Source organism: Eublepharis macularius, chromosome 16, assembly GCF_028583425.1.
Source record: "Eublepharis macularius isolate TG4126 chromosome 16, MPM_Emac_v1.0, whole genome shotgun sequence".
NCBI lineage: Eukaryota > Metazoa > Chordata > Lepidosauria > Squamata > Eublepharidae > Eublepharis > Eublepharis macularius.
The window spans coordinates 22,920,642-22,940,760 of record NC_072805.1 but is presented as its reverse complement, the minus strand read 5'-3'; the positions used below and the strand labels follow the sequence as shown (position 1 = coordinate 22,940,760).

The window sequence follows — 20,119 nt, the reverse complement described above, 5'->3', positions numbered from 1 at the left end:
CACAGCTACAGAGTAGGCAAGGAACATGATGATAATCACAGTAGCGAATCCCGAGATGTCCCCCCAGGCTCTCCGCAGGGTGGAGGTGATCATGTTCAATTTGGGGTTCAGCCTCAGGAGGTGCCAGAGCTTCACGGTGGAGAGAAGCACCAAGACGGCGATCAGGTAGCCCAGAACTGCATCAACCGTTGCCGTCTCATTGAAACTGGCAAACCTGGGAGGACAGGTACCAGTCCATCAACACTCCTTCCAAGAGACGACAGTGTCCTTAGCTGCATGGCTACTTCTTTTGATTTAATTTCATTTATATTCTGCCCTCCCCATGCCAGCAGGCTCAGGGCAGATCACAATGTACATACAAATTTAAAATACATCTAACAATTCTTACAATTTAAAATTACAAATTGTAAACATCCAAAGATTTAAAATACAGACAGACAGACAGACAGACAGACAGACAGACAGACAGATAGATAGATAGATTAAACATGGGCAAATGTTAACTGTTACAAGCGATGCCACTTTTTTTGTTAAAAAATGGTTTGGAAAATGCAAGGAAGGCCATCACTTACTCGTCTTTATGCTCCTGGTAGTAGCTGATGTCCCGTAAGCCCAGGATGGTGCGTCTTGCAAACACCAACAGCGCACTCCAGCTGATTGAGATGATGGCCAGTTCCAGAAGGTTCCACTTGCTGCGGAAGTAGTTCCATTTCAGAGCACGCATGAGCTTTCCCTGCAGGCACGCATCATGTTCAGTTCCCAGGCATCAAAGTTTAACAGAAAGAGGGGAACAAGGCAAGATCAGAGCACTGCATCTTGTTCAGTGACCATCTGGAGGCAGTTCCATTCTGATAATTCAGATAAGGGCTGGGACAGATGTCGATTTGGAGGTAGTTCCAAATCCAAGAGTAGTTCAGATAAATGCTGTGATAGGTAACAATTTGCTGGGGGCTCCGGTGCCTTTCACAACTGCTCAGCATGCAGAAATTGAGCATGGAGACAAGCAACAGGAAAACTTTCTGATGCCTTAACAGTGTAATCCAAAGCACAATTACACCCTTCTAAACTCATTGACTTCAATGAATTTGGAAGGTCTTAGCTTAGTGTAGGATAGCACTAAACCATATACATGCACAGGGAGCTGGGTGCAATGGACTGTGGCTCAGTGCAAGAGCATTTAGTTTGCATGCAGAAGGACCCACATTCAATCCTTGGCATCCCCAGTTACAAGGATCAGATAGTAAGAGATGCAAAAGACCTCTGGCTGAGATCCTGAACAGCTTCTGCCACTCAGAGTGGTAATGATGACCGACCTTGTTGCACCAATGTGCTGATTCAGTATAAGGCAACTTCATGCATTCTTTGTGTGTTCATGCAGTAGCATAGGGGTTAAGAGCATAAGAGAACCAGTGTGGTGAGTGTCAGAGCAGGAAAGAAGAGAATCAGGTTCAAAGCCCATATCGGCATAAAACCTACTAGCTGACCATGGGCAGTCATTCCCTCTTTCCCTAACCTACCTCACAGGGTTATTGTGATGGTAAAATGGAGGAAAGGAGAACCAGTTACAATACCCTGAGCTCCTTGTAGGCTGTGTGGGATGAAAATGCACTAAACAAATAGCTGGAAGATGCCAGTTCAATCCTCAGCTTAGCTATGGATACTCTGATTGGCTGCTATTTCTGATCTCAAGTATGGTGTAGTGGTTAGAGTGTGGGACTTAAGATCTGGGAGACCCAGTTTCAAATCCTCTGTCACGGAAGCTTGCTGGGTGGCCGTGGGCCAGTCACACACTCATCCTAACCTACCTCACAGGGTTGTTGTGAGGATAAACTGTGGAAAAGGGGAGAAAGTTGTAAGCCCCATTGGGGAGAAAGGAGGGTATGAATGAAGTAAACAAATAAGAAAAGCAGGTCATACCAGGTAGCTCGTGAGGTTAGTTCCTAAAGGGATCACAGAGGCCTTACACCACTTCAGCTGTTTATTGATTTGTCTTCCTATTTTAAATTGAAAATAGCTGTGAATGTTTTAACAGGAAGTATATAAATGCATTATAAAGAAAATGCTCAGCTCTTACCATTGTTTGGAACACTGGGATTCTATTACTTAAAAAAAAAGGTGTGTATAAATCTTAACGCTCCCTGCGAAGGCTGTCCACCATCCTGTTTTAAATGTGTTGTTTTTAATGTATGTGATTTTTTAAAATTGTATTTTAATTTGTTGTTATCTGCCCTGAGCCTGCTCGCGGGGAGGGTGGAATAGAAATCTGAAATAAATAAATAAATAATAGCCGTCCTTAAGCATTGCAGTGAGGCTTACTAAGAATTATTAAATGCTTTTGAGTATTTAGGAATTTAATGAATGCCAAATATTGTTATTAAGTCATCAGAAGGTATGCAGGAGAGGGGATGATTGATTTGTTTACGTATCTTGCTCGTTCTAACTCTAGATATCAGTGCGGGTAGCAACTTTACACAAAATACATCTAGTTAATAATATATCTCAGTAAAAGCACAATATATGCTTGAGTTCCAGTTGCATTCTGGGCATCAACATTCAGGCCAGATAAAATAGCTGTTGCCATGCTTTGAAGGAACAAGGTTCAGAATTTGCCATAGGCGTGTCTGAGATGGATGAACTCCACATTTGTGGTATTGATTTTTATGCTGTTATATTGGTTTGCTTTTTCCGGGGTTTAATGTTTTATTGTTTTGTTAATTATTAATCACATTTTGATTTTATGTGGGGTTTATTTTTGGAGGCTGCCTCAGAAACCTACAACTGAGAGGTAGGGTAGAATTCTTGTAAATAAACTTATAAATGTTTCTCAGAAGTCAAGGAGCAGCCACCAGAATTGCCTTTCCTGGCGCCTTTTTCCTATGTGAATGTGAAAGGCAGATGAAATAGTCAGTCGGCAATATAAACTTGGATGGACCAAGGGCCTGATTCAATATTAGGCAGCTTTATGTGTTCACAAGGGCTTTCAGTGTGATGATAAGCGAAGCTTCCTGAACGGTCCTACCTGTTCTACCATGTAGTAGATGACAAAGAGGAAATAAATCACTTCTGCTGCTACCACAAAGATATGTAGACCATCTGTGTATGGATAAAGCCGGACACTCTGCAGCTCAGCCCGTGTGAAGAAGGCCCCTGTGAAATCAAAGGGGGTGCGCATGTCACCATTCTGCTCTGCAGGCTAAATTTGGTTTCCCATGCATTCAAAGCAATTCTGTGTGGGTTTTGTGCTTCCAAAAAGCGGCACAGTGAGAGGGAGGTAGAGGCTCCCCCCTCCCCCACTGCCACGGTCCCAATCTGAATCAGGCCCTGCAATGCTCACCTAAAGCGTTGGTTTCAAACATGAGGCTTATGATGCAGAAGAGGTTCACATTGGCGTTGTAGACCGTAAACTCAACAAACACGGCTCTTGTAAAGATGTCCAACCAGATGTTGTTGAAGAGGTACTCGAGAATTCTGCCAACGAACAAACACAAAGAGTGTGAGAGCCCTCATCTATACTATGGTGTTAAAAATGGTAGGAAACTGCAAAATGTGTTGCACACCCACACACCAACATTTGTCCCCTTCCTCTAGTTCTCCTCCTCTCTGAGCTGATGGAGAAAGGAAGCCCAACTCCGAAATGGGCTTGGATGTCCGCCCATCACACACTGACGGGCATTGATGAGTAGATAACAATTTCAAAATAATGTTTTAATCATAAAGCAAAGAGAGCTGATTGGCTTTATAATTGTCCTTCATGGGCCTGGTTTATTAAACTGGAAGCTCTGGGGGCTGCCTTGTTTTATTTGTATGGCATAGATTATTTCTAGATTGTTTTGATCATGGATCTGGCATGTTGTTAGCTGCCATGGGATCCTAGGAGGAAAGGCAGGCTATCCCTGTTTTCAAAGAAAATTAATCAAATAAACAGTAATCTTTGGAGAGAGTGATGATGAACTTCTGACAGGAATTCCAGAGGAGTACAGTTCTCAAGTCCTGGCAATAGCTAAGCCAACTTTAATTTTGAAATGTGGACATGTCCTTAATATGTAGATTATGAACTTTAAAATATAGCTAAGAGGTATATGAATCGTTAGTCCAGCTAGTTTATTTAAATCATGTCTCTGCCATATGCTCACATGGGCCGTTTCCACATGGCTTACCTTCTTCCGAAAACTTCCGAAAAACAGCATCTTCGCATACTGTTATTGCGCGAAATTGCACGAGAAGGCGCTGTCTTCTGCGATAACAGCGTCTTCTTGCGCAATAACAGCGTCTTCCTGGCACGATTTTGTGCACAAAGACACTGTTTTTTGGACGTTTTCGGAAGAAGGTAAGCTGTGTGGAAACAGCCATGGTGACCTGAGGCCAACTAGATGTGAGGATGAGAGATCTGTGAACGTATCTGTTGTCGAGCAAGATTCGGGTCCAGTAGCACCTTAGAAACCAACTAGATTTCTACGGTGTGAGCTTTCCAGAGTCAGAGCTCCCTTTGTCAGATTCTAATCTCACACCTTGGAAAACTAATTGGTCTCTATGGTGCTACTGGACCCAAATCTTGCTCTTTTACTACACACCAACATGGCTTCCCACCTGAAAATCTCTGCTGTTGTTTTTAAAACTTTATATTGCAGAACTGTAGGGCTCTGATTTAGATTGGGATTGTAAAGAACACAGGGAAGACTTAACCCTTTCCTTCGCACACTTTTTGTGATCTAAATCCCTCATCTGAGAGCCAATACTTGTCCCAGAAGGGAGAAAAAATAATACAGACATCCTATGGGTTCTTGTATTTCTATCTGCAAAGGGGCAATAGCAAGGGTTCATGATGCAAAGACAGCATGGGAGAAATCCCGTAGGATTCCTAGGCAGTCTCCAATCGAGACCTGCAAGGTGGCTGTTTCATGTGCCTCCAGAGCTTGCCAGTACTGTTGTAAGGATATGTGTATGTAATGCATATGAAGCACTTCAGTATTCAAAATTCCCCATATCCATGAACATATGATTATCATTGCATAGATTGCAACAAAAGTATCATGGAAAGGGTACCTGGAAGCATTACGGGAATCTGTCCCCAGGTGAACCACATATCCTCCACCTCTGTAGACTGCCAGTTTACCCCAGATTGAGTGCCCTCTCAGTTTGGATTGGCTCTGATATTGCCATGCAGAACTCAGCTCTGAAGAATTATCCGTGGAAGAGACATTCCAGCATTCTCCATAGTCTGACCTGTCTTCTGCATCAAAAGAATAAGATGCGTGGCATTCTTGAACAGTCAGCAGCAATCTAGGATCTATGGGGCAGGTGTCACCCTTTACCCTCACTTGACGAATCCGAGCACTGCCCACCAGCTTGGAATTCCCATCTGTGATGAAGCCTAGTTGGGATTTAAGGGGGTGGCAAAAGAAGAACCAGAAATTGTTATTCACCATTCTACAAAACCCGTCACAACACTTTCGAAGTACATTTGACCCCTGCAAAAAGTTCTGTCCCTGGATTATTTTGTTCTTGTTGAATTACCAAATATTGTGTCATATTTAATACGAGGGAATTTTTTAACACAGTACTGCTATTTGGATGCTCAGTAAGTCTATGTCTTGCCATGCTGAGGCAGCTGAGTTAAATTCCCCAGCGGTTTCCTGTTGCTAGGAGGGAGCAGTACACCCTGGCTGAATCCACACACCCGCGGAGCGTCCCAGCATTGCACTAAATGTTCGCTAAACACCTGGAAGTGTAGCGTCTTTCTAGTGCGATTCAGAAATCGCGCTAGAAAGACGCTACACTTCCGGGTGTTTAGTGAACATTTAGCGCAACGCCGGGACGCTCCGCGGGTGTGTGGATTCAGCCCCTGTACATTTATGGAGGGAGCCATGGCTCAGTGGTACAGCATCAGGTTTGCATGCAGAAGGCCTCAGGTTCAAGTGTGGGCATCTTCAGTTAAAGAATCAGGTAGCAAGTGATGTGAAATTTAATGCTTCCTTAGGCCATAGGTGAACAAGATTCAAATCCAGCAGCACCTTAAAGACCAATGCGATTTCCAGAATGTAAGCTTGCATGAGTCAAAACTCCCTTCATCAGACGGAGACCTGTGACATTCCAAAGCTCCCTTCATTTTGACTCTTGAAAGGTCATACCTTGGAAATCTTGTTGGTCTTTAAGGTACTTCAGGACTTGGATCTTGCTGTTCTACTATAGACCCACCTGAAACTAGGCCATAGGAGAATCTTTTACTTTTTTGACCAAGTCTTGTTTACATTTTTATTCTGCAACATAATGTCATACACTTGGAGAAGAGGGCCTACTGAGCTTTCTCCCACCCACGTCTACCAACTTTCTGTTTTCTTTAGACTTGGGTATAAATCACATTGCCAACTGAATGTATCACTGCACGTATCTGATGAAGTGAGCTCTGCCTCACAAAAATTTATGCTATAATAAACTTAATTCGTCTTTAAGGTGCCTCAAGACTCCCCTATTATTTTTGCCTGATTTAAAAGTCTCATGGTTTGGAATGAAGAGGGAAGGAACTATTTATCCTATTCACAGTGGAAACCACAGGAAGATTAGCGGGTAAGCAGATGAAGCTGAAACATTAGGACAGGGTTTATTCTAACTGTAGGAGATAGTTTCAGGTAGGTAGCTGTGTTGGTCTACAGTAAAACAGCAGGATTAGAGTCCTGTGGCACTTTAGAGACCAACAAGATTTTTAGAGTATAAGCTTTCAAGAGTCAAAGCTCTCTCCTTCAGATGCTAAGGAAATAAGGTTCCCAAGCTCCAAGTGGTAGCTGGAGATCTCCTGAAATTACAACGGCTCTCCAGGCAACAAATCAGTTTGGCTGGAGAAAATCACTGCCTTTGAAGGTGGACTCTATGGCATTAAACACCACGGAGGTCCCTCGCCTCCCCCAATCCCACTCTCCTCAGACTCCACCCCCCAAATCTCCAGGAATTTCCCAACCTGGAGCTGGCTCTTCCATACAACAAGGAAACTGGAGGAGACTCTCTAATTTCTTTTGGTTTCCAAGAACAGTTTGGATGATAATCTGTCAGAGAGGCATTAGTACATCATCCCTCAGCATGGAGTCTTCATACCTTGATATGGGCCATATAAATTGTTGACTAAAGTTGTCCGGGCCCACTTGAAGAAATCCTGATAACTGAAGATATCTTGGAATCCATCGGTGAAGCTACTCTCGATATGTTTATTCAGGTAATAGGAGTTAGGATCACGCTGGCCGTAGGCAACCAACAACAACATCCACAAGAAACCCAAGTAGGCTGGAAAAGGACAAAGAGAGAGAGAGTGAGAGCAGTTGGGTTTCCATTTCAAAACCCATTTCATGGGTACCTGCTGGAATGCTATCATTGCCAGGCTATGATGACCCCTTATCCCAGGTCCTCTTTGACAGTCTGAAAGCAGTTCCCACAGATCTGTAGGAAGCTAGAATGTGGCTCCTGTTACATCTTTGACACAAGATTCTAGGATGAGATATGGAGAGATGGATTTTGTGAACCCCTGGCCAGCTGGCGCTTCTTCCTTGAATAAAGTTTGGTTGCGGGTCAAAGATAGGGTTGCCAGATTTCAACATGGAGATTTTGTATATACCGTTAAATAGGAAATGGGAGAGGATTCAATGGTGGCATCTCCCACCCCTTTCCTCTACCAAATTCTCCCCTTACTTACTGAAGGTCAAAATTACAATAGCCTAACTTTCTTCCTGATATGCTTGCTTTCTATGGTCAAGGACATTTTTTAAAATGGCCAAACACTCAGTCATGTGAGCTCCCACCTGCTGTCTGCAGAGTTTCTGTTCAAACACATGTATACCAGTTAAGAACTAGGGATGAAACTTTATGATACAGCTCAAACCTCATCTCATACTTTGTTTAACCTTGTGAATTCTCAAACTCTATTCCCATCCCATGTTGCTCTGTGGGGGGTTATATCAGGCTGACCTTGTTTCAACACACACACACACACACACACACACACACACACAGAATATAAGCACAAAAATACCCAATATTTCTCTAATCAGGGCAAATGCTTTCTGCTCCTTTATGTGGTTGTTCTTCATTTTCTCAACATCGGTAGCAGGGGGAGGCTGGTAGATGTTGCTCCCACTGTCTCTGCGGGCTCCAAAGAGAGGGTTTGAGTCACCTGCATGCAAAAACAGGAGATGGCAGCCTTTTACTGCATGGATCTTAGGGTTGCAAACAACTCCAGGTGGGGCTGGACCTTTCCTAGGATTGCCAGCTCTGGGCTGAGAAATTCCTGGAGATTGGGAGTGAAGCTTGGGAGGGACAGGGTTAGGGGAAGGGAGTGTAACTGGAGAGAGAAAGAGCAACTGAATGAGCACAAAGACAGTTTAGTTAACAGCAAGGCTGGATGAAGATACAATGAGGCCCTAACACAGGTTAGTTTGAGAGGCCCCGTGCAATAAAAACGATACATGGAAAGGACACAGAACATAAATATGAAAGCTTTATTTCTGCACATCTACTGTGGGGGTCCTCCTGATCCTGGCACACCATATACTGCTCCTACCGCTAGTGGGCCCTATCATGAGAAGAAGGGAGCGGGCTGCAACACTAAAATCCTCCTCCTCTCCACTAGCCTCTGTTCCCCTGTGCTTTGAGCAGCCTCAACTACAATCTCCCTGGACTGCCTCTTCAAATAACCAGTGGGATGCCATGCCCTCGTGGCCCTTTCCACCCCTCCAATGTGACCTGGAGGTCCTGGGGACTGAAGGAAAGCACTCATTGGCCTGTGCAGGTTCCTTCTCCTTCACCCCTCTGGCATTATGTCAGAAACCTTTCCCCACCACCTCATTTGCAGAGCTGGCTCTTACTTCAGAGGCCAGTTGCCTGCTGGGTTGCTTCTTTCCTGAGCAGCCATCCCTGCAGGCTGTCCCCTGTGAGCACCCCTGGTTGTACTGTGGCTTGGGTGGGTGGTGTCAGACCACCCTCACTCCTGACCAAGCAAAGACCAAGCAAGGCCAGAGGCTCAAGTGTCTGCTGCCATTGTAAAAGACACATACAAGGACATAAACACAAAACAAAGACATGTACAAAGACAAAGTCACACACACACACACAAATCTAAGCCTTTTTTTTCTTATTTAGATCCGTCTCGTATTGTCCGGCCCTACACAGTGATCCCTATCACGATGCCAAGGGACACACTGGTATCCACCAGTGTTTCCTGGTAGCCACTTTTCTTCTTCTCCAAAACATCTGTTCCCTAAAGCAAAGGGCCGATGTTGGCTCTCCTCCCTTTCTTGAAGCAGGAAGCTCTTCAGAAGATGCCAGAAAGGCATCACCTTTGTGCCTTTAGGACAGGAGCAGCCTTTCAGAAATATCATGGGAGGAATTTCCCTTCTATGGCTGGCTTGGAACTTCCCAACTTTTTGTGTCCCAATCCATTTTGTGGAGGTAGAGGTGCCCACTACCTCCTCTCAACAATCCAGAAATACTCACATGGTCAACTAAGCTGGGCCCCCCTGCCCCAAACTGTAGCTTATGCACCTTATCCCAAAATTTGGCAATGGTTACAGGGCATGTTGAGAGAACCTAAACAGGCCTAAGGTCTAAGACAGTAGGGTTGCCAGCCTGCAGGTGGGGGCGGCTGGAGATCTCCTGGAATTACAAATAATCTCCAGCCGACAGAAATCACTTCTCCTGGAGAAAATGGCTGCATTATACCCTGCTGAGGTCCCTCCCCTCCCCAGACTCCACCCTCTCCAGGCTCCACCCCCAACTCTCCTGGCATTTCCCAGGTATGAGTTGACAACCCTATCAGATAGGCAGAGTACCTTCAGATATGTGTGTCCCCAGCTACAATCTAGAACATATCGGGAAACCCCAGCTATAAGTTCATTACTATGACATTGTCTATTTTTGTCATTTCAAAATTAAAAATCACTCTCTCTTCCCTCACAACTTCAAGTTGATTTTAATAATCTTGTTGCCAAATGGATTTTATGCTAGGAAAAATTAAAAAGCACATTAGAATTCGATGGAAAAATATTTATCTGATATCACAGTTTTACAAGTTTTAAAAATTGTAACCAACCTGCCTTGAGTACTTACTGAAGAAGGAAGCTGGATATTACATCTTTTAAAATGCACAAGCAAAACATCAGCCAAAAAAATAAAGAAAAAAGAGAGAAAAGAGAATCTCTAGCAATACAAAATAGCCACTTACCCAGCACCAAGAATGAGAGGCAAAACCCAAAAAACGATTGGGACATACAAAAGGCTACTGATATTAAATGACATAAATGATTCAAGACTCATCATGGCTGTTGAAAGAGGCAAGAGGAGAGAAAATGCTTGGCTTGAGGAGAGATAAAAATAGATGTTCACACAAGGGGAAGAAGGCTCAGAGGAGTGAAGAGCTGGCTGTCAAACTTCCACTTCAGAAACATTACAAATACGTTTGGCAAACATCCAGTATGACTTGGTCAAGGGCTAATTTTCTCAGTGCAACTGCTGTGGTGAAAAGCCATTTCACCGGAGCACTAATGGACATGCCCAGTGCATAAATTCCAAGAGAGTATAAGAATGTTAAACACTAGAGATGGGCACGAACCAAAATATGAACCAAAATTAAGCATGAACCAGGCCAGTTTGTGGTTTGTGAACCAGCGGTTCATCAGATCCCATTTCTGATGAACCGCCACGAATTTTAGGCTGGTTCGTTTGGTTCGTTTTTTGGTTCGTCACTGCAGATAGCCTGGTGCCAATCAATCAGTTTTTCTAGGCAACAGGGGATGGACTTCCTGCAGACCTTCTGCTGGCCCATAAGTGACCTTCTGCTGATCCAGAAGTGATGGTTTTCTGACCTGGATGTGACATTTTTATGAACCCAATGAACCAGTTTGCAAACCTGGAACAGGTTCGTGAAAGTTCGTGGTTTGTGAAATTTGACGAACCACATGGTTCAGTTTTTTTCCAATTCGTGCCCATCTCTATTAAACACTTTCCCTGAGAGGTGAGAGTCTCTAGGGCAGCCTTACAGGGTTTGTAGTTTATTTTAGATGAGAGAGAGACGACAGGCAACAGAACAATCCTATGCACACCTACTCAGGCAGAAGTCCCATTTTATTTAATGGGACTTACTCTCAGGAAAGTGTTCTTAGGATTGCAGCCTTAGAGTGTCTGTGAAATATTTACGTATGGAAAAATATACAAGCAGAGCCTACTGGAGCCAAGTAGAGTCCTAAAAAATTAAGCCGCAAGTTCCCCCAAAGCAGTATCATGGGCCTCTGCAGCGTACCTTCTCCAATCAAGCCACAGAGCATCAACATGCCCTGAGGTGGGGCAGGGGTGCAGGGCTCCTGGCAGGGCCATTACTGTCCCCTCCTGCCCTCAGTTCTCCACCACCCATGCGTTGCTGCCAGATGCTTGAGCAGCTAGACCACTGAAGACAAGGCTGTAGCACTGGTGGCTGTGAGCACTGGTAATGGGAGGGCTTGCAAACAGACAGGGAAAGTATACAGAGGCAAGGGAGGCACGTGGAAGGGTGGGAATAAAGGAAGGTGTGAGAGCAGGAAGGTGAGCAGAGATGGGAAGGGGGGTTCCAGGACTTCTGTGTCCAGCTCCCTCCCCCAAACTTGGAACCAGCCCTGTAAAAGAACTACCGGTCCAGCTAATTCCAAATTAAATAAATACATCCTTCTGCCTGGTGGGTATTACATTTCAAAGACAGTCCAGCCCATCAAGGACTGTTCATGTTGAATAGCTTGACAAACTACCTGGGGCAGACAGTGATCCGTCAATAGCTGTGTTCTCCTCGTCTTCCTGCTCCACCTTTTTCAGAACCAGGGCGAAGAAAGCAGCAAATCCCAGAACCTGGAAAATACAGGTTACAAATTGAGAGACACGTTTGTGCTGACATGATTTGTTCTGAAAATGGCTGAGTTCTGACATCTTGCTGTCCCATTTGCTCTGATGAAAAGAGAATGGTCCATTCTGTTTTGCTTTCTAAATGAAGACAAGGTCCATAAACAGAGACTCTAAACATGAGGCAACGATTCAATTATCTTCACAGAGAGACAGTCCAAAGATCTTACAACAGGTTTGAATCTGGTTGACTTGTCCTGGTTCCCCAACCCAACCCCCAAGAACTCCCCAAGATGATGTATTTTTATGGAGGTGCAGAGAACTGTATTAATGTTATCATATCCTACCTGTAGCCACAATTCCAAGAATCTATTAGAGGGATTCATTTAAATCAAACAGGCTTGAAACTAACTTATATTTATGATATAGTCATATCCTGCAGGGGCACTATAAATTAAATTTAAAGGAAAAGTCTGCAATCTCTCATCTACATAGATGCTTTCATATCAGTCCTTTTGATCTCAGCCTAGCAACAAGCAAAGCAAAACGGAGGGGGGGGGGGAGCACTTAAAGGATTGACAATATACATTAAAGTCTCTTCTTCAAAGGAAGAAAAATGGTTTGGATCCAACTATCTTTTTGCTGGTTCAAATAGATAGTGGCATTTCCTTTGACCACCCAGAAAAGTCTATACTTGGGATCATGCACAGACAAAAGCTGTATGGAATGGGAGCTGTAGCAAGGAGGGGAATTGGGCAAGATAGTGTGGAAAAACTGGCTGGATCCAACTCAGTGTTTATGAAATAATGACGCTCCCCAGATTATCCAGTTGTGGTCAAAAATGGAACATCCAACAGTGTCATCCTATATTAGCAAATGTAAGTAGTTTTGGCTCAATGGGAAAACTTATGGACAAAAGAAATCAAATTTTCAGACTGTCAAATGTTAAGAGAGAATTGGCACAAAATGTTTTTTAGATGGTATATCACTCCCAAGGATCTTGCAAGAACCAATAAGGATTATAGTGGAAGGTGCCGGAAACGCCAATGTATGGATGCAACGTTCTATCATATGTGGACATGTAAGAAGGCAAGACAATATTGGATTAAAATTCATGAAGAGATGCAACAGATATTAAAGTTTTGCTTTGTGCTGAATTCTAAAAATATCTTACTTAGAAATATTACAAAAGTACATAGCGAACTTTTTAAATATATGGTGAAAGTGACAAGGGTAGTATTCGCAACAAAATGGAAGACAAATTCTTGTCCAGATTGTCTGAGTGGATTAACAAATTGCGTGAATATGTGTCTATGGCCAAATTAACTTCCTATATGCATAACAGACCAATCTTAGAACTTCAGGAAAAATGGAATGTCCTTTTTGGTCATGTAGCTGATAATTAAGAAAAACTAAGAATAGTTTTCATGGAAGCAGACTAATTAGAAAATTAATATTTTAAAACGTTTAATATAAAATATTGAGAATAATGCTGAATATAAAATGCTGAGTATAAAGTAAGGAATATAAAGTGCTGAGTATATAGTGAGTATAAAGTAAGGACATGGAGAGGAGCAATATTTTCGAGCCTAAACGTGCTGTTATATATTCTGTTTATGTCTTTTTTATGTATTGTTATTGTCTTTTTCTTTTCCAATAAAGTTTTTATCTGGAAAAAAAAAGGAAGTAGTATTGGGGATATTAGTTAATGCAGCAATGCTGCACAGACAGGAAAGTGTGGAATCATGTGGTGAAACACTCTCCAAGCCAGTATATTGCAACAGATAAAACTTAATTTTATTGAAGCTGATTCACATCCACTTGCAATTTTGTAGTAGCAGAAGAAAAAATAGAAAGCTAGGTCGTTTCCGCACGGCTTACCTCAACCCGGAACGCTGCGCAACATGCCAAAAAAACTGCGGAAGATCATGTTTTCTCGCGTGAGTTTTGCACGATGTTGCGCAACATCGTGCAAAACTTGCGCGAGAAAACACGATCTTCCACGGTTTTTTTCAGCATTTTGCGCAGCGTTCCAGGTTGAGGTAAGCCGTGCAAAAACGGTCCTAATCTCAACAACAGTGTTCCCTATTACAAGTGGACAGCTAATCCAGCTGCAGATGCGTAGGGGTATTGGTGTGCCTCTTGCAAGCTTGCACAAGAGAACTCTGCATAAACATCTTGCTTCTTGCAAGACCAGCAGAAGAGAGGGAGCAAAAGGCAAAGAAAGGGAAGGAAGTGTGGGAAACTTCCAGATCAGACAAAGAGGGGCAACAAAAACATATAGTCAGTTTCTAATGTAAAGGGGGAAAAACTGCCCCCAGTGTGCAGGCATACTGAGGGTGGAAATAAACGAAATACCTAGGGACGTTCAAGTGAACCTAATTTCATGTGTCTCCCCTCCAACTTAACGATGCACTAGCTCACACAGTCATACTTCAATTTGCTCCGCATGCGTACATTCACACGTTCAATATCAGTTCCTCCTCGACTGCTAAAAGTATCCCAGGCTCCATTGCTTCTTTTTAAAAAAAAAATATTGTTAGGCACCAATGTTTTCCATTTTTCTCTTCTGATTACAATGTGGTTTGAAGTTGATGCAAACAGTTCATTCTGTTTCTATAAAGAAATAGCTCTGGCTATACTTTTTTTTTTTGCTACCCCTGTAGTTAATTTTTGATAAGAAATTCTGTATTTGCAATTGCCAATAAAATCCCCAGTTTCCCCCACCTCCCACATCCATTCATTGAAATGCAGATTTTGACACTTTCTCACACCTTAAAGAAATGCAAATTGGAAAGTCAGGGATCTTACAATACTTGCTCTACAGTGTCCATCCCTGAGAGTTCTCACTGCGAACTCGAACTTGAACTCGGTGGTGGTGTTCATACTTATTTGCAAATGCAATCACACAAAGAGCTCCTGTGAAAGCAGCATGAACGTGTGCTGAACAAGAGGCAGCCTGCGCATGAATTGAGGACCACATATAAAATCTTGCACTTGAGCATCCCCAGGTAATTTGCAACATGTACTTCCACTCTGAGTCACCTCTATTCGAACAAATAGCAACCAATAAATAGCCAAATAGCAGCCAATTCCTACCTAGCTAACACACATGAGAGATGGGAGCTTACCTTTAAGGGCTGTGTGATGAAAAGGCTTTCAAAGAAGGAGATGGCCATGGAGATCAGCCACTTGATGGAGTTCTCCTTGCCATAATGTAGCCCATAAAGCATTGTGAAGAATCCAGATACACCACTAGTGACGGCCACCAGGAACCAGCCAATGAACACAGACCACCAGGGCAGGCCTCTGGGTGTTGGGTCCCTCTTACCCTCTCCTGGAAGGCTGGGAGTAGGTGAGCCCCTAGTGAACCAAGAAAGTTGAGTAGTTGCCTCGTAGAACATGTGCAACAGACCAAAGCAGTGTGTAGTGAATTAACAAATGCAGAAGTAACAGTGACCCACTGCAAAAACTTTTGAAGCCCTTGGCATGCTAAAAATAGTAGTCAATTTTTGAGGGTGGGCGGGGGGAGTAATTCTTTAATCAGTGTGTAATTAAATTATGGGATTCACTGCCTGTGCATGGATGACTTTAAAATAAGATAAGAGAGATTGATAAAAGAGAGGTCTGTCAGTGACTATCAAGCCACGGTGTCTAAAAGGAACCTCTGTATTCAGAAGCATCAAACCTCTGAATACCAGCGCTAGGAGACAACATCCAAAGGGCATTCAGTGCCCTTCAGGGCTGGCCACTGTTGTAAACAAGACAGTGAACTAGATGGATGACTGGTCTGATTCTGCAATATGTGATATTCTTCAGGAATACGAGGAAGAAGATGAGAAGCACTTCATTTTGCCTGGAAGCTACAGGTGTGGCTGGCAGCTGGCCTTCCTTGAACCCATTGCCTTACCTCTCACTGATCGATGCTGCAGGACAGAGCTGACTTTCCAGGAAGTCCTTCATATGCTGAACCTGCCGTACAGCCTGGGAATAGCTTTGTGGGTTCTGGAATCGGTGAGCTCCCAGTAGACCCAGTTCTGTCTCTACATTCTGCAGCTGCATGTAGAGGCAACGGTTGTAGTCCCGGTGTTTCAGCCTTTCACCCATCTGTCTCTCTGGAGTTGGGATCCTTTCTGTGCAAAAAGAAGGAAATGGGTTTCGTTTATATTTTAATTCCTTTGCAGAGCCGGATTTACACACAAGCTTAACTACAGTTTAGGGCTTCAGATTATAAGAGGCCTCTAAATGCATTTTTTTAAAAAAAAACCCTAAATTATAAGTTGTACGTAAAGCAATAGGATTCTTGCCCAGGCTAGCTCAGTCTTGTCAGATCTTGGAAGCTAAGCAGGGTTGGCCCTGATTAGAACTTGGATGGGAGACCAGGGTTGCTAGGCAGAGGCAGATAAAGAAAACCACCTTTCTGCACATCACTTGCCTTGAAGACTTATGGAGTTGCTATAAGTCAGCTTCAACTTGATAGCACAAAAAAAAGGCCTCTTAAATGAGATGTTTGTGGCATCAGCCATGTGCCTTCATTCAACGCTGTTCCTTTGTGTTTACTTCCCCCAGAGCCATTGCCTGCCGTTTCGAAGCCAGTTCTACCCCCTTTCCAAAGAAAATGTGCACAGTATGAAGGAAGGGGTATAAATAGTTAAGGAAATCAAAGAGGGCAAAATAAGCACTGCTATTTGGGGACGTTTGGATGAATTTATCTGACTAATGCTGTACGGAATATAAATGGGAAAGCTGCACAGTCCTAACTTTCCCCAATCGGTTCACAAAAATCCGGACAATTATTTTATTATTTATTTATTTATTTATTATTTATAAATTATAGCATGCCCTGGCCCGGATGGTCCAGGCTAGCCCAATCGCACCAGATCTCAGAAGCTAAGCAAGGTCAACCCTGGTTAGTACTTGGATGCCTGGTTAGTACTTGCTATGCAGAGGCTGGCAATGGCAATCCACCTCTGCTAGTCACTTGCCTTGAAAAACCTAAGGGGTTGCCATAAGTCACCTGTAACTTGATGACACTTTACATACATACATTGTAGCAGAATGGAGAAAAGTAAGGCAGGGTAAATTTATAGAAATGTAATGTTTAATTTTAATGTATTAGAAAGGCCAGTGTCATGGCCCGGTCTGGGCCCAGCGAGAGTGAGGACTCCTAGGGAGGAGAGGAGCTTTGTATAGCCTGCTGGGACTCCTCAGGAGAAGAGGAGATCCATGTAGCCAGCCCTGACTCTGCAGAAGCCGGTGATCAGAAGCTGCAGCTGCTGGTGAATCAGAGTTCACAGCCAGCAGCTGAGACAGAGCCACTGGTACTCTCCAGCCCCAACACCACAGGGGAAGCCCAGCCAGGGGCTTCCACCCCCCCCACCCCCCGTTCGCCCATGCCTAAAGAGCGCCGCAGACAAAGGCAGAGGCTGGATCTACAGGAAAGATGGTGCAGTGCTCGCCTTCTGAGCCGACGCCAGCTGTTGGAGAGTGATGATAAGTAGCATCAGGATGGAGCCCCAGCAGCTGGCTGGAAACCACGCCTGGCTATAAAAGCCAGTCAGGAGCGACTGCCAGGCGTGGAAGTAAAGTGTTACACTACCAGCAACCACTCCATGTACCGTGCTCGTGCTCGTGCTCGTGCTCGTGCTCGTGCTCGTGCTCGTGCTCGTGCTCGTGCTCGTGCTCGTGCTCGTGCTCGTGCTCGTGCTCGTGCTCGTGCTCGTGCTCGTGCTCGTGCTCGTGCTCGTGCTCGTGCTCGTGCTCGTGCTCGTGCTCGTGCTCGTGCTCGTGCTCGTGCTCGTGCTCGTGCTCGTGCTCGTGCTCGTGCTCGTGCTATTAGTAACTGACCTCGGACTGGCTTTTGGATTCTAGACTTGCTCCTCGTGTTTACCTCATGCCCTGACTACGGACTGGACTTGGCTTTTGAATCTTGGACTCCCCCTTGGCTTTTGTGTGAGTGCTCAGACTGTAGACTACCAGCTTGGGTGAGCCCAGCCCATGACAGCTGGTTTCTAGAAAACAGGTGGCCATTATCTTTTGTTTTGCTACAGTTCTTTGTGTTGTGATTATTGTGGTAATGAGAGAGGAAATTTAAAAAAAAATACTGTCTCCACAGGAGGAGATGGAAATGAGAAGATAGCATTAGGCATCCCCTGAATGTTTGTACCACTGAAGCCGAAATCTCTGGGTAAGTCCTTGCCCTCCTGTCATACTGAAGATAAGGGTAGGCAAGAGGCAGTTTTACAAGGCCACACGTCTAGCACCTCCAGTACCCCCAACTTTGTTCAGCCTGTGAACACTTTGGAATTTTGAGAATTGGTAGCCACAGAATGGCTGTCATGGAGGCTGGAACCAATCACAAAATGTTGGGAGGCTCCAAGTCATTCTCCTACGATACAGGCAGCAGTTTCTGAACGAATGCTCCCTGCAGACTCAAAGGTGATGCCACCTGTTCCAATGATGAGGTAGAAAGTCAGGCTTAGCTCTTTGGTTTGGGGAAGTGGTTGCCAGGAAACATACAAGACACCCCACACAGAGGCTCTCTGGGCTATTTAGAGACTGTAGGGTGTACTCCAAGATGTTTTCTGTGTGTGTTCAAAACTGCCAAGCGTGCACGCGTGCACACACATGCACACACACACACACAGAATCTGCTTCTATTGGCAAACAATCCTCTCAGTATTAGGTGAAATATCAACAGACCATTCTGGACTGTGAAAAAGCCACCTGCCTAACAACACACGCAGTTGCTTTTTACTGAGTCAGACCATTGAACTATCAAGGCCAGTACTGTCTGTTCGGACCGGCAGTGGCTCTTCACAGACTCAGGTGGGGGTCTTTCACATCACCGAGTTCTGATCCTTTCAGCTTGAGGTGCCAGGGACTGAACCTGGAACTTTCTACATACAAAGCGGATGCTCTTCCACTGAGCCATAGCCCCTTCCCTAAAGGAATTGCTGGCCAGAAGCTACAAGAGTATTGTGCAAACTGGTGAAAACAGCAAGAGAAGCCATTGCTAGGACTGCATGCTGGCTAGATTGGTTTCTGTCCTTGGCAACTGCTCTCGGATTCACTTACCGGAATCCCATGGTAAATGAAAATTGCCAGCTTGTAAACTGACCTTGTAAATCTACCAAACCGAGACTGATGATAATGGGGTCATCTTTCTTCTTGCTCTCCTCGTAAAATTCCTGTCCCACTCTGTTCTGCTGACAGATGATGTCCTCCACTAAGGCCAAGAGCTTATTGATGTCTGTAGATTTCCCCCAATCAGGCTCTAAGGAAGGGAATGGAGCCCTGAGGGTTTTAAACAGGGAGTTGGCAATTCTCTTGATGTCCTGCATGGAATCAGAGAGAGGGAGTAATTGTGAAAAAAGCGAATGTGCTGAAATTATGGAACATATCACCTGATCAAGCTCCACACAGGGAACAGGCAGTGTTTTCCCACTCTCATCCATGGCCTATCTACAAAATACTGCAGTGCATTCCAGATTCTGTGCAGCGTAGCCACTATCTTGGCTTTCCTCAAAAAATGTGGGGACTGCACCGTGCTGAGGGCGCTAGGAATTCAGAGATCCAGAGTCCCCGTCAAGAACTACAGTTCCCAGGATTACCTAGATAGAGGTGTCTATTACACCAGTCTGAATCTGCCATGCAGATAGGTTGATAGAGCCAGTGCAGGAATGTATTACGCCTGTCCAATTTATGGAACTTACCTTGATCACGGCCTCAGGAGTGAGTGATATACTCTGGGTAGATTGATGGGGAGGAGCAAGTAGACTGGGGGATACCCGTCCACTTTTCCCCATCTTCTTCTCTCTGTTAGGCCGAGGCTGGATGTTTCTGAAGATTTGCACAATGAACAAGTTGATGGGGAACATGAGGAGAGAGCTCTCGAAGCCAATCATCACCTCTTGCCACGTGAATTCTATCTTACCTGGCAAAGTCAGGGAGAAAAGAGGGGTTCTGTTTGCAAAACGTGAGGTTAAGACTCTTTCTGTATGCCCCTTACTCAACAGATTTGCAGCCTACTTAAGCAGCTCAAGGAGGACAAAAATCATGAAATTTTATGTAATGTGTAGTTTGAACCTTGGCCAAATTATATAAGATGCTGACTATGTGGGATTGGATTCCCCAGGGTCTGTGATTAGGGCAAATATGATCTGGAGAGCAATCATGGTAGATGGAGGGAATGGGTGGTTGAAATCACATTGTCCCAGGAGGAACTCAGCATTGTAGGAGAAAGTGTGATTTCCCAGGAATGTATGGAAGACACCAG

At 44.3% G+C, this 20,119-nt stretch overlaps 1 protein-coding gene across 1 annotated transcript in view; it reads right to left on the bottom strand.

Annotated features, from left to right (window-relative positions):
• The window catches only part of LOC129343868 (polycystic kidney disease protein 1-like 2), a 63,819-nt gene that overhangs the window by 3,089 nt on the left and 40,611 nt on the right, over window positions 1–20,119 (bottom strand). Inside the window, exons 29-40 of the mRNA XM_055000250.1 lie at window positions 19,557–19,777; window positions 18,962–19,178; window positions 15,752–15,974; window positions 14,973–15,204; window positions 11,754–11,850; window positions 8,015–8,155; window positions 7,087–7,272; window positions 5,044–5,371; window positions 3,335–3,468; window positions 3,020–3,147; window positions 573–733; window positions 4–214 (exon numbers count right to left, since the gene is read on the bottom strand). Coding sequence (XP_054856225.1) covers window positions 4–214; window positions 573–733; window positions 3,020–3,147; window positions 3,335–3,468; window positions 5,044–5,371; window positions 7,087–7,272; window positions 8,015–8,155; window positions 11,754–11,850; window positions 14,973–15,204; window positions 15,752–15,974; window positions 18,962–19,178; window positions 19,557–19,777 — 2,279 coding nt within the window. The remainder of the gene's footprint in view (window positions 1–3; window positions 215–572; window positions 734–3,019; window positions 3,148–3,334; window positions 3,469–5,043; window positions 5,372–7,086; window positions 7,273–8,014; window positions 8,156–11,753; window positions 11,851–14,972; window positions 15,205–15,751; window positions 15,975–18,961; window positions 19,179–19,556; window positions 19,778–20,119) is intronic.